Here is a 13,727-nt window from a genome sequence, read left to right as displayed (position 1 = left end):
CTTGTATGCAAAAGAGCTGAATTCTTTGGGGCATGCCCCACAAAAGGCCCTTTTAAGGGCTGGTAAGGTAAAGAGCTTTGAAATTTGTTGAATTTAGAATAGGGCAGGGAATTTTTTTTATTTTGGGGGTTTATTATTTTATTAGGGGGCTTAGAATAGGTGTAATTAGCTTAAATATCTTGTAATCTTTTTTTTATTTTTTGTAATTTAGTGTTTGTTTTTTTTTGTAATTTAGTTTAGTTAATTTAATTGTATTTTTAGATAGATGTTAGTAGTTTATTAAATTTATTGATAGTGTAGGTGTATTTGTAACTTAGGTTAGGATTTATTTTACAGGTAATTGGGTAATTATTTTAACTAGGTAGATATTAAATAGTTAATAACTATTTAATATCTATTATACCTAGTTAAAATAATTAACAATTTACCTGTAAAATAAATATTAACCCTAACATAGCTACAATGTAATTATTAATTATATTGTAGCTATCTTAGGGTTTATTTTATAGGTAAGTATTTAGATTTAAATAGGAACATTTTAGTTTATAAATGAATTAGATTAATTTAATATAAAATAGTTAGGGTTAGATAGAGTTAATATAGTTAATATAAATACTATAGTAACTATATTAACTATATTAACCCTAATATAATTAGGGTTAATATAGTTAATATATATAATGTAATACCTATATTAACTATAATATACTTAGGGTTAATTTAGATAATATAGCTGGCGGCGGGGTAGGTAGATTAAATTAGGGGTTAATCATTTTAATAGAGATGGCGGCGGTGTAAGGGGCTTACATTAGGGGTTAATCATTTTTATATAGGTGGCGGCGGTGTAAGGGGTCAGATTAGGGGATAGATAAGGTAGATGGCGGCGGTTTTAGAGGCTCACAGTAGGGGGTTAGTTTATGTAGATGGCGGCGGGGTCCGGGAGCGGCGGTTTAGGGGGTAATAACTTTATTAGGGATTTCGGGGGGGGGGGATCGCGGTTGACAGGTAGATAGACATTGCGCATGCGTTAGGTGTTAGGTTTATTTTAGCAGATCGCGGTTGACAGGGAGATAGACATTGCGCATGCGTTAGGTGTTAGGTTTATTTTCTAGTTAGTTTAGGGAGTTACGGGGCTCCAATAGTCAGCGTAAGGCTTCTTACGGCTGCTTTTTGTGGCGAGGTGAAAATGGAGTAAGTTTTCTCCATTTTCGCCACGTAAGTCCTTACGCTGCATATTGGATACCAAACTGCGCGGGTTTGGTATACCTGCCTATGGCCCAAAAAACTGCGGGCGACGGCAGAAATATACGCGCGTAACTTCTAGGTTACGCCGTATATGTGATACCAAATCCGCGCAAATATTGGCGTCGCCGGCTTTTGCGGGCGACGCTTTATATCGGATCGACCCCCAGATTAGGATCTCCTCACTATTAAAGGTCTAGATGCCACATGAATGCTGTGTCTGAAAAACAATTATGAGAAACTGTACAACAAACTCACTCAACCGGTGGGTCAGGAACAATTTTATTATTATTCTAATGTTATTTGAAGGAATAAATCTAGCATTTAAAGAAAAACTGAGAATAAAAATAAACCTGGTTTTTATTTTTTTTTCTTAATGGATAATGTTGTGCCGAGGCTTAATGGGTTTTTTCTGTTTGTAACATCAAAATACATAGTCATAATTTTTCCATGGAAAAAAGTTTTATGGCAGTTAGAAAATCGCATTGTATTACCTGAACATAATCTGCCTCGCTACTATATCTTGTTCTTCACAATAATTTTCAGGTTAGACATTGATAACAGTTTGAAATGCAGAATCAGATGTTTTATAGATATATGCTATCTTGCTTGAAAAGTACATAGTACTTCAATTTAAGAAAACATCCTGCCTGCTTCAACATTATCCAAGATACTTTGTCATTGTCAACCTCGTTTACATTAGTTTAGGCAGATACAGAAAGAAACGTACACTAACTGGAAACATGGGAAATAGGGATACAAATAAAACAATAGATATTGAAGAGAAAAAAAATGAACGATTGAACTTCTGATTAGTATTTGTTAAATCGAATGTTACATTCGAAAATTTGAATGTGGATATTCGATTGCATTATGAACATTCGAAAATGAAAGCAACATTTGATTACCGAATTTAAATGGATTTTCATTCTTATCAACATTTGAATGTCCAAAACGAATGTCCACAAGACTATGCATTCTACCAAACGAGTTACATTTTCAGCACATTTGCCTATCTTTACATCTCATATGTATTATTTGACTTTAACAATCAGTAACATACATTTTAACCGAGATATATGCATTGCATTCCGCTTCGGCCTACATTTCTATATTTCTACTGAAGCTATCAATTAACCATTTTTTCTACTCATTCTCTACTATATTTATAGGTGTCGCTCAAGCTTCAGATACATGTAATTTACAAGGAATTTAATAAAAAAGGGCATTAACATACTAGGAATTATATTTTTGTATATGCTTTAGCAAGGTGCATACACCCGAACATGAATCCTCCATTGTTAAAAGGACACATTATAATAAACATGCAGAATGTTTAACAAAACTAATATTAATTACTTATTTGTAACTGTTGGCAGAGATATATTTATACAGTGATGTACAGGGAGTGCAGAATTATTAGGCAAATGAGTATTTTGACCACATCATCCTCTTTATGCATGTTGTCTTACTCCAAGCTGTATAGGCTCGAAAGCCTACTACCAATTAAGCATATTAGGTGATGTGCATCTCTGTAATGAGAAGGGGTGTGGTCTAATGACATCAACACCCTATATCAGGTGTGCATAATTATTAGGCAACTTCCTTTCCTTTGGCAAAATGGGTCAAAAGAAGGACTTGACAGGCTCAGAAACGTCAAAAATAGTGAGATATCTTGCAGAGGGATGCAGCACTCTTAAAATTGCAAAGCTTCTGAAGCGTGATCATCGAACAATCAAGCGTTTCATTCAAAATAGTCAACAGGGTCGCAAGAAGCGTGTGGAAAAACCAAGGCGCAAAATAACTGCCCATGAACTGAGAAAAGTCAAGCGTGCAGCTGCCAAGATGCCACTTGCCACCAGTTTGGCCATATTTCAGAGCTGCAACATCACTGGAGTGCCCAAAAGCACAAAGTGTGCAATACTCAGAGACATGGCCAAGGTAAGAAAGGCTGAAAGACGACCACCACTGAACAAGACACACAAGCTGAAACGTCAAGACTGGGCCAAGAAATATCTCAAGACTGATTTTTCTAAGGTTTTATGGACTGATGAAATGAGAGTGAGTCTTGATGGGCCAGATAGATGGGCCCATGGCTGGATTGGTAAAGGGCAGAGAGCTCCAGTCCGACTCAGACGCCAGCAAGGTGGAGGTGGAGTACTGGTTTGGGCTGGTATCATCAAAGATGAGCTTGTGGGGCCTTTTCGGGTTGAGGATGGAGTCAAGCTCAACTCCCAGTCCTACTGCCAGTTTCTGGAAGACACCTTCTTCAAGCAGTGGTACAGGAAGAAGTCTGCATCCTTCAAGAAAAACATGATTTTCATGCAGGACAATGCTCCATCACACGCGTCCAAGTACTCCACAGCGTGGCTGGCAAGAAAGGGTATAAAAGAAGAAAATCTAATGACATGGCCTCCTTGTTCACCTGATCTGAACCCCATTGAGAACCTGTGGTCCATCATCAAATGTGAGATTTACAAGGAGGGAAAACAGTACACCTCTCTGAACAGTGTCTGGGAGGCTGTGGTTGCTGCTGCACACAATGTTGATGGTGAACAGATCAAAACACTGACAGAATCCATGGATGGCAGGCTTTTGAGTGTCCTTGCAAAGAAAGGTGGCTATATTGGTCACTGATTTGTTTTTGTTTTGTTTTTGAATGTCAGAAATGTATATTTGTGAATGTTGAGATGTTATATTGGTTTCACTGGTAAAAATAAATAATGGAAATGGGTATATGTTTGTTTTTTGTTAAGTTGCCTAATAATTATGCACAGTAATAGTCACCTGCACACACAGATATCCCCCTAAAATAGCTATAACTAAAAACAAACTAAAAACTACTTCCAAAACTATTCAGCTTTGATATTAATGAGTTTTTTGGGTTCATTGAGAACATGGTTGTTGTTCAATAATAAAATGAATCCTCAAAAATACAACTTGCCTAATAATTCTGCACTCCCTGTATACATTGTGTACATAGCAAACTGCTATTTTCCATTCTTTAAAAAAAAAAAGGAATTTAACATATAATGTATGTCCTTATATAAAGAAAATGTATTCTACAAAATTTAAACTTGACTAAAATTTGACTTTAAGTCATCAAAAATATATTATAATGTCATACTGTGGGGCTGAATTATCATGCTCCAAAAGGAGCTTGAAGCCCCTGTTTCCATGCGATCCTTCAGGAAAGACCGTTGCACCATAACTTGTCCACCTGCTCTGAGCCCGTGGACATCAATCCTATACGATCGCGCTGTTTGACACCCCTTGCTCGTGGTCGATTGGCCGCGAATCTGCAGGGGGCGACATTGCACAAGCAGTTCATGATATCGATGTGTGGCGGACATGATACGCTTCATCATATCATGTCCGCTCGTACGTTAATAAATAGGCCCCTGTGTGTTTAAATGAGAGCTATAAATATATGTAGAAGTTTTTGCATAGTTCTGAATAGTCTATGAGTTGTTTGAAACTGCTTTATATAGGTTGGTGCGTTAATAAAGCTTTATGCATCTGTTAACAATATATATATATACTGTATATCCAACATGTTGCACTCTCACGAACATCAATGCTTGGGACCAGGGTGCAGCAGGAACAAATACATCCAATATGAAGGCAAATACACTCTCTGGTTTTAATCAAAAGTGGCTTTATTGCATGTCACACACATTTGCCTTCATATTGGATATATATATATATATATATATATATATATACATACATACATATTTGTATATACATAATACACATACACATGCACGCACATATATATATAAACAAAGCTAAGTTCACTGACAGCACTGTTTCTTAAATATAAAAACAAATTTATTGGAGTGACAAAAGCTCTGGTACAAAAATAGCAAACAGCTACGTTTCGGGCTCACCTAGTCCGAAACAGCTGTTTGCTATTTTTGTACCAGAGCTTTTGTCACTCCAATAAAAAATATATATATTTTTTAACAATAGTTTTTATTATAGTTATACACTATACAGTATACACAAAATACACAGCCAACACAAAGGGTATAGAAAATTGTACATAGTAAAAGTATTTGTAATCGGAAAAATGAGTATATGGAGTGGGGTAGGGTTGCTACATAGTCTTTTATCGGTATTGCAGGAGGTAATGATTAAAGAGTGATACAGAGCACAATCCAATAGCAATTTAAAAGGAGAGAAATGTAATAAAGTAATAAAATAAAACTTTGGTTTAAACAAGAACAATGGAGAATGTGCAATTTGCTGTTGAGTTCAATGTTGACAAAAAAATGTTTGCGTCGGCTGCTAGATTGTGGAGGGCGCTCTAGCTTGTTGTAGACATCTGAGGAAACCTAGTTACATATGTGTCTGATACTGTTTCCTTTGTTATAGCTACAGATGCAAGTTGCTTAGTATTATCACAAAATGCAATGAAAATCAGGGGTTGGACTAAGATGAAATAAAGCCATAGAAAGGAGGCAGGGGGGGGGAAAGGAAGAGCAGTGGGAGGGGCAATTAATTATTTTTTATATTTAAGAAAAAGTGCTGTCACCAGAGTTGTTAGTTTTTTATATATATATTTAAGGAGACTACGAGACCCTGAGTGGTGATGAGCACTTTATAAGGAACTGAGATTGATTTGAATGGTAAATTTGATTGCTGTATCAAAGACTTATATATATATGAACCATAGTTACAACAAGAGAAGGATTGAATATGGTAATGTATCAATCAAAGAAGGACCAAGGCTGCACAGTGTTCAACTTGCTTTATTACTAAAAATACATGGAATGACTCCCAGGAGTGGGACGTCTATGCTCCACCCAATTCCCAACAAAACAAAACACACAACTAAAAACAAGAAGAGCCTAGAGTGGCTAAGCAAACATAACCCCTAACTATAATACTACAGTATGCTAATACAGTGCTGAATGAAATCGCCCTTACAGGCACAATATACCACTGGATAGCACACAATGTATCAAAATCTCAAGTAACCGGTTACTGCTGTGAATTGTAGCAAGCGGGGCCCCAGTAAATATTCTCAAGATGTTAATGGGTATCTGTGAATTGTAATGTCCAGTCCCAGACACTTAGTGCTAATTGCACGCTCTTGTAAACATCACAGTCCTACTGGTATGAGCAGTTCATTTGTAACAATTGTGACGATACTGAAATCACCTGGCACATAAGTGTAAACTACACGCACAGGCTTAGAACTTGGTGTTAAATGCTTGATCTTTTGTAAACATCACAGTCCTGCTAGTATTAGCAATTCACTTGTAAAAATTGTAACGATACTGAAATCGCCTGGCACATAAGTGTAAACTACACGCACAGGCTTAGAACTTGTATATCCACTTAGTATGTACAAATGTTGCCGCTTGTTTTTTCATCTGTTCACCATTCACAGTGTAAACTTTTTCAACACTAATTGCATGCAACGTGTCAGATAGCTGATACAAATATACAAAATGCAGTTGATTTAAATGCTTGATCTCTTAAAGACTTTCTTATCGTTGCGGTAAGCAAGACTTAATCCTCGCCTAATCTCACCTTCATATCCGTCTGCGCTCACCACTGAAAAGCTGGCAAGTATACTTAGACATACCCGAATTTCTGGAATTCATCGAAGGGTGTTAGCTTGTGTTCTTCACTTGCATTACCGTGGAGGAGATCTTGAGAAAGTTTGGCGGTCTGTTTGATTCACCTGCTCCAGGCTCTACGTCACCAGTGTCTCTGCATGATGCGTTTCACCCCTCCCACACAAGGTTAGAGACCGGGGCTTCATCAGATGTGCTAGAGAGAGGCTGATCCCTACTTTTAAATGATTTCTTTACTTCAGGTAACGCCTCCTTTGCACTGAGGTGTAATTAGAAAAGTTGATTAAACTACCTTACGTGACATTTATCACCTTAGTGTGTGCCGTGCTAAAATCGGGACAGGCTGGGAAAATACTTATTTACCACTTATTTCTTATTACTGCCTTGTACCAAAAGACGCAAACATAAGCAATTATATTTATTTACAATGTAACCAACATCTTGTTACGTTTAAACATAAAAGTGACAAGCTTTGTAAAACTATCTATGTATTTTTAAGATGCTAAAGACATCAGTAAATTTCGAGACGAAAGAGATCTCCCTATATTACCATATAATGCCTCTAAAGTTTATTACATACAATATATATTTTTTAACCACTCATATTTATATTACATTCTCCGGTTGACTCTGGAAAAATGGTCTTAAATGTTATTGCTTCCTTATACTGATTTTTAACCTCTTCATAATGCTGCTTGCTATTTTGAGATAAGATATCACACTTATAATACAAATCTTAACAGACTAACGGGAATCAGATAGGGCCATTTTACTTGTTGTAAGCAGATGAATGTTACTATTTATGTATATATGTGTATTGCCTTAAAACATATGGACAATAATTTATTGCAGATATATGGACAATAATTTATTGCAGATTTATAAAAAAACATGAATACTCAATCTTCTCATTCAAACCAACGGGACTTAGCGTGTTTAGTCTGTGAATCCATCTCGATTCATGCTGAAGAATGATCCTATCCAGGTTGCCTCCTCGTCTATTCTCTTTAAGTAATTCTATACCCATCATCTGAAGTTTACTAGGGTCAGAATTATGGAATGCCTTGAAATGTCTTGCCACTGGGCTATCATTTTCATTATTTTTAATGTCATTTCTATGTTCACGTACACGTACCTTGAGCTCCCTAGTGGTTTTACCTACATAGTATTTCGGGCATGGGCAGTTCAACAAATAAATAACATTTGTTGAAGTGCAAGAGATTCTGTCTCTCACATAATGCACTTTTTTACGTGTAGGTGTACAGAAACTATTTGATCTTTTTATGTACACACAATAAACACAGTGTCCACAGGGAATGGATCCCACTATGTTTCGTGCAGAGGTGAGCCAGTTAGTGTTTGATTCTCTCTTATACTCACTGTGCACCAACTTATCCCTTATGTTTGGTGCTCTCTTTGCTGTTAATAAGGGATATTCAGAAATGCATCCTGTTAAGGAAGCATCATTAGTTAGAATATGCCAATGTGAGTTCAAAATACTCCGTAGCTTACCCCAATGTGAATTATATCTTGTCACTAGTCTGGCATGATTCACATCATTTTGTACCTTACGTTGACTATATAGAAGGTCACTCCTAGCTGTATAACGTGCTCTGACCGAGGCTTTCTTAACCTGTCTTTTTGATTAGCTTCTAGAGATAAATGTTTCAGCCATTTCTTTAGCCTGCTTTTCAAAGGCTGCTTGAGATGAACAACATCTTTTAAGCCCGAGGAATTGTCCCACTGGGACTCCATTTTTTTGGGCTTGCGGGTGATGGCTTTGGGCATGTAACAGGCTATTTGTTGCTGTCTTTTTACAATGAACTTCGGTATGAATTTCGTTCCCCACTTTGCATATATTCAAATTAAAAAATGTAGCTTCATTTTTGCTTACACTAAATGTAAGGAACAAATTTAATTCATTCTGATTGAGGATTTTAACAAATTCTGTGACCGATTTTTCATCCCCTTTCCAGAGGATGAATATATCGTCCACAAACCTAAACCATACAACTACATGTTTCTCAACCCATTCTGCTAGTTCACTGAAGACAACCCTATTTTCCCAAAAACCTGCTTACAAGTAAAATGGCCCTTTCTGATTCCCGTTAGTCTGTTAAGATTTGTATTATAAGTGTGATATCTTATCTGAAAATAGCAAGCAGCATTATGAAGAGGTTAAACATCAGTATAAGGAAGCAATAACATTTAAGACCATTTTTCCGGAGTCAACCGGAGAATGTAATAGAAATATGAGTGGTTAAAAAATATACATTGTATGTAATAAACATGTTCATATGTTTGCATAATATGGTAATATAGGGAGATCTCTCTCGTCTCAAAATTCACTGATGTCTTTAGCATCTTAAAAATACATAGATAGTTTTACAAAGCTTGTCACTTTTATGTTTAAACATAACAAGATGTTGGTTACATTGTAAATAAATATAATTGCTTATGTTTGCGTCTTTTGGTACAAGGCAGTAATAAGAAATAAGTGGTAAATAAGTCTTTTCCCAGCCTGTCCCGATTTTAGCACGGCACACACTAAGGTGATAAATGTCACGTAAGGTAGTTTAATCAACTTTTCTAATTACACCTCAGTGCAAAGGAGGCGTTACCTGAAGTAAAGAAATCATTTAAATGTAGGGATCAGCCTCTCTCTAGCACATCTGATGAAGCCCTGGTCTCTAACCTTGTGTGGGAGGGGTGAAACGCGTCATGCAGAGACACTGGTGATGTAGAGCCTGGAGCAGGTGAATCAAACAGACCGCAAAACTTTCTCAAGATCTCCTCCACGGTAATGCAAGTGAAGAACGCCAGCTCACACCCTTCGATGAATTCCAGAAATTCGGGTATGTCTAAGTATACTTGCCAGCTTTTCAGTGGTGAGCGCAGACATATATGAAGGTGAGATTAGGCGAGGATTAAGTAACTATAAGAAAGTCTTTAAGAGATCAAGCATTTAACACAACTGCATTTTGTATATATGTATCAGCTATCTGACACGTTGCATGCAATTAGTGTTGAAAAAGTTTACACTGTGAATGGTGAACAGATGAAAAAACAAGCGGCAACATTTGTACATACTAAGTGGATATACAAGTTCTAAGCCTGTGCGTGTAGTTTACACTTATGTGCCAGGCGATTTCAGTATCGTTACAATTTTTACAAGTGAATTTCTAATACTAGCAGGACTGTGATGTTTACAAAAGAACAAGCATTTAACACCAAGTTCTAAGCCTGTGCGTGTAGTTTACACTTATGTGCCAGGTGATTTCAGTATCGTCACAATTGTTACAAATGAACTGCTCATACCAGTAGGACTGTGATGTTTACAAGAGCGTGCAATTAGCACTAAGTGTCTGGGACTGGACATTACAATTCACAGATACCCATTAACATCTTGAGAATATTTACTGGGGCCCCGCTTGCTACAATTCACAGCAGTAACCGGTTACTTGAGATTTTGATACATTGTGTGCTATCCAGTGGTATATTGTGCCTGTAAGGGCGATTTCATTCAGTACTGTATTAGCATACTGTAGTATCATAGTTAGGGGTTATGTTTGCTTAGCCATTCTAGGCTCTTCTTGTTTTTAGTTGTGTGTTTTGTTTTGTTGGGAATTGGGTGGAGCATAGACGTCCCACTCCTGGGAGTCATTCCATGTATTTTTAGTAATAAAGCAAGTTGAACACTGTGCAGCCTTGGTCCTTCTTTGATTGATACATTACCATATTCAATCCTTCTCTTGTTGTAACAATGGTCCATATTATTTTTTGGGACTGCTAGCATATTTGTTCTATGCAATTGATCAATTGTGTAGCACCACTATTTTATTTTTTGTGTTGTCATAGACTTATATATATATATTTGTACAGTATATATATTTGTACAGTATATATATATATATATATATATATATATATATATATATATATATATATATGCTATATCAGCAGAGAAGTTAAATTACCTGAATGAGGCTATATTTTTAAAGGTGATGGTTAAAAATTGGAGTGTTTGAAAAGTTAAATAATTACTACTGGCAAAAGAACACAAAAAAGTGAAAAATTGCCTAGATTTACACAGTAGAAAACATATGTAAAAATAAAAGAAAAAGTGATGCTTGGATACAGAATAAATGTTAAAGTTATTAGCAAGTATACTAGATGACATTTCATAGGAACAGTGTGAAAGCCAGGCATATTTTTTTTTAAGAATTTAGTAGTCATTTAGCAAAATGCTTGGAGGGAAGAAAAAGAGTAATAATTTTGAATGCATGAACTTTAGAAGATGAAAGGTTGAGTGAGTGAACAAATATGAGAGCTTGAAAGATACATCATAGGTTATAGGTGTTGCTAAATAACAGTGCACTAATTGATGGTATTAGTGTCTGAGTCAGTATGCCAGGTTTCAGGTGGTTGATGAACTGAGCATTAGTGTCATTCTTTTGTAAAAAAAAAAAACCCAAATATTTATATAGTTTGTATTTTCCTATACAACAAGTCTGCTACATCAAGTCTTCTCACCATATTAAAGCTTGCCTAAAGAAATAATTGTATTACCAAGAATCTTCCACAATTTATTTGTGCATACATTTGGATTATGATTTTATTTTGAATGAGAAGAATAAAAGAAAACTGTAGAAAATGAGATGATTTTTGGTAGTATCTTGCAAAAGAAAGAGGCAGAGATAAAGAATGTTCTTTGTCAGGTAATAAAGGACCTAATGAGTTATAAATTGCCATAGATGACTAAGGGCCTGATCATCTAATGCTCTCCACTCTGGCCAGATAATATAAGAAGTTCCATCAGTAGGGCAAGGTCCTTCAACAATTTTATAAAGGTGATGTTTAAAAATTGGAGTGTTTGAGAAGTTAGATCATTACTACTGGAAAAAGAACAGAGAAATAAAGTGAAAAATTGACTAGATTTACACAGTAGAAAAAAATAATCAAATAAATAAATTGGAAAGCAATGCTTAGATATAGTAGAAATATTACAGTTAGTAGCATAGATATTAACTGATATTTAATGGGGGGGGGGGGGAGAAATGTGTGAAAACCAGGTATAATTGTTTCCAAGAATATAGTAGCCATTTAGCAAATACTTGAGGGAAAGAAAAGAGCAATAATTTTAAATTCATGAACTTTAAAAGGTGAAATGTTGAGTGAGTGAACAAATATGATAACTTCAAAGCTACATCAAAGTTATAGATGTTGCTGAAAAACAGTCCACTAATTGATAGTATTAGTGTCTGAGTCAGTATGCCAGGTTTCAGGAGGTTGATGTAGATAGAAAAAAATAAACTGAGTAATAGGGCTGATTTAGCAATGCTTCAACTGATAATACGCTAGAATATCGCGTCAAATTAGACGCAAAGTTGATCCGCCGTAGTTAACAAAGCGTAAAGATCGTCACATGTTGAAATGTGTGACGTAATATTCGCTCCCGCAATATAAACCCGACGCAGATGGACGCTTGTTATTCGAGCGGAATACTGATCATCCGCCATCACATTTGACTCTATTTGACCATATTGCCAATTTATCAAACATTCAACAGGTACAGTCGCGTCAATTCCGACGCAGCATACCTATCGTTAAAACCGCCACCCTTGAGGACGCAAATGCCCTAGAAATCAATGGGAGTCTGAAAACACAGAAAGGTTAGTTTCGATGCTGCAAGACAATGAAGCATATTAGATAATAAAAGTAAATTAGGGAGATGTTACCCTACTTATGGATTATGTTAAATCTTTTCTCTCATTACAAAGCAAGGGGACAATATTATTGCTTCAAATTTGGTGCAAAGTATTGCTCCAAATTTAGTGCACTAGAAGATATAGGGATAAAAATTAAATAAATACATTACTACTTGTGGATTATGTTACATCTTTGTCTCTCATTACAAAGCTAGTGGACGATATTATTGCTCCAAATTTGGTGCAAAGTATTGCTCCAAATTTTGTGCACTAGTAGATATAGGGATAAAAATGAAATAAATACATTACATAATATAGCCAACTTCCTTTTTTTGGATAAATCTATTTGCAACATGTTTAACGCATGTAACAAGTCCCACTCTCTACTTCGCACTAAATTTGACGCAACACTTTTCGCACCAAATTTGACGCAATACTCAAACTCCTAAACAACCCACAAACTGGTAAAGTTTTCCACAACTTTTTATTGGTAAATGCAGAATCACGTGATTAATGAAATCAGCCAATCTGATTGAAATATTCATTTTCTACTATCACTAACTAATCAAATTGCTCTATACATGAGTCACTCATCAGAACTTGTAAGTGCCATTTGTTACATTGTGTATTATACTTTGAAAGTATGTATATGTGAAATTAGTATGAAAGATAAACATTGATGATGACATTAGGCCACACAGTGTAATATTTCTGACAATGATTTTAATAATCAAATGATGTTTGATTCAATATAATCTTAAACTGATAGCTTAAAGGGATAGTCTACCTAACATTAAACTGTCATGAATCAGGTACAGCAGACATTAAAATCACCTCTTTACTGTCATGCTATTTTCTGTGTTTTTCTTCCTTCTCTTGAATTTAATTTTCATTAAGAAATGTCATCTTAAATGCCAGCCCATTTATTAACACCTGTGTAAGGGTGGTGTTTAAAACTAGACTGCAATCAGGAAGGGTTATACAGGTGCAGAGAGAAAACTGGCCAAGCTCTTAAAATATCCATTAATTGCAAATAAATGCATACGATACCCTGATTACATGTTATATTCACAATTATTCTTGCTTAGAACAATTATATACTGTATATTTTTTGTTATATGATACTTTCACAGAAATTAATGTGTATTTGTATTTCTAGGAGTCATATTTTTTACTTATTTTTTCA

General features: G+C 35.6%; 1 protein-coding gene across 1 annotated transcript in view; it reads right to left on the bottom strand.

Moving 5' to 3' along the window:
• GRID2 (glutamate ionotropic receptor delta type subunit 2) overlaps positions 1-8,621 on the bottom strand; it is a 2,072,895-nt gene extending 2,064,274 nt beyond the window's left edge. The window contains exons 1-2 of the mRNA XM_053700169.1: positions 8,401-8,621; positions 7,449-7,531 (exon numbers count right to left, since the gene is read on the bottom strand). Coding sequence (XP_053556144.1) covers positions 7,449-7,531; positions 8,401-8,621 — 304 coding nt within the window. The remainder of the gene's footprint in view (positions 1-7,448; positions 7,532-8,400) is intronic.
• Between the last annotated feature and the right edge of the window lie 5,106 nt (positions 8,622-13,727).

Source organism: Bombina bombina, chromosome 2, assembly GCF_027579735.1.
Source record: "Bombina bombina isolate aBomBom1 chromosome 2, aBomBom1.pri, whole genome shotgun sequence".
Classification (NCBI taxonomy): Eukaryota; Metazoa; Chordata; class Amphibia; order Anura; family Bombinatoridae; genus Bombina; species Bombina bombina.
This window is presented reverse-complemented; position numbering and strand designations above follow the sequence as displayed.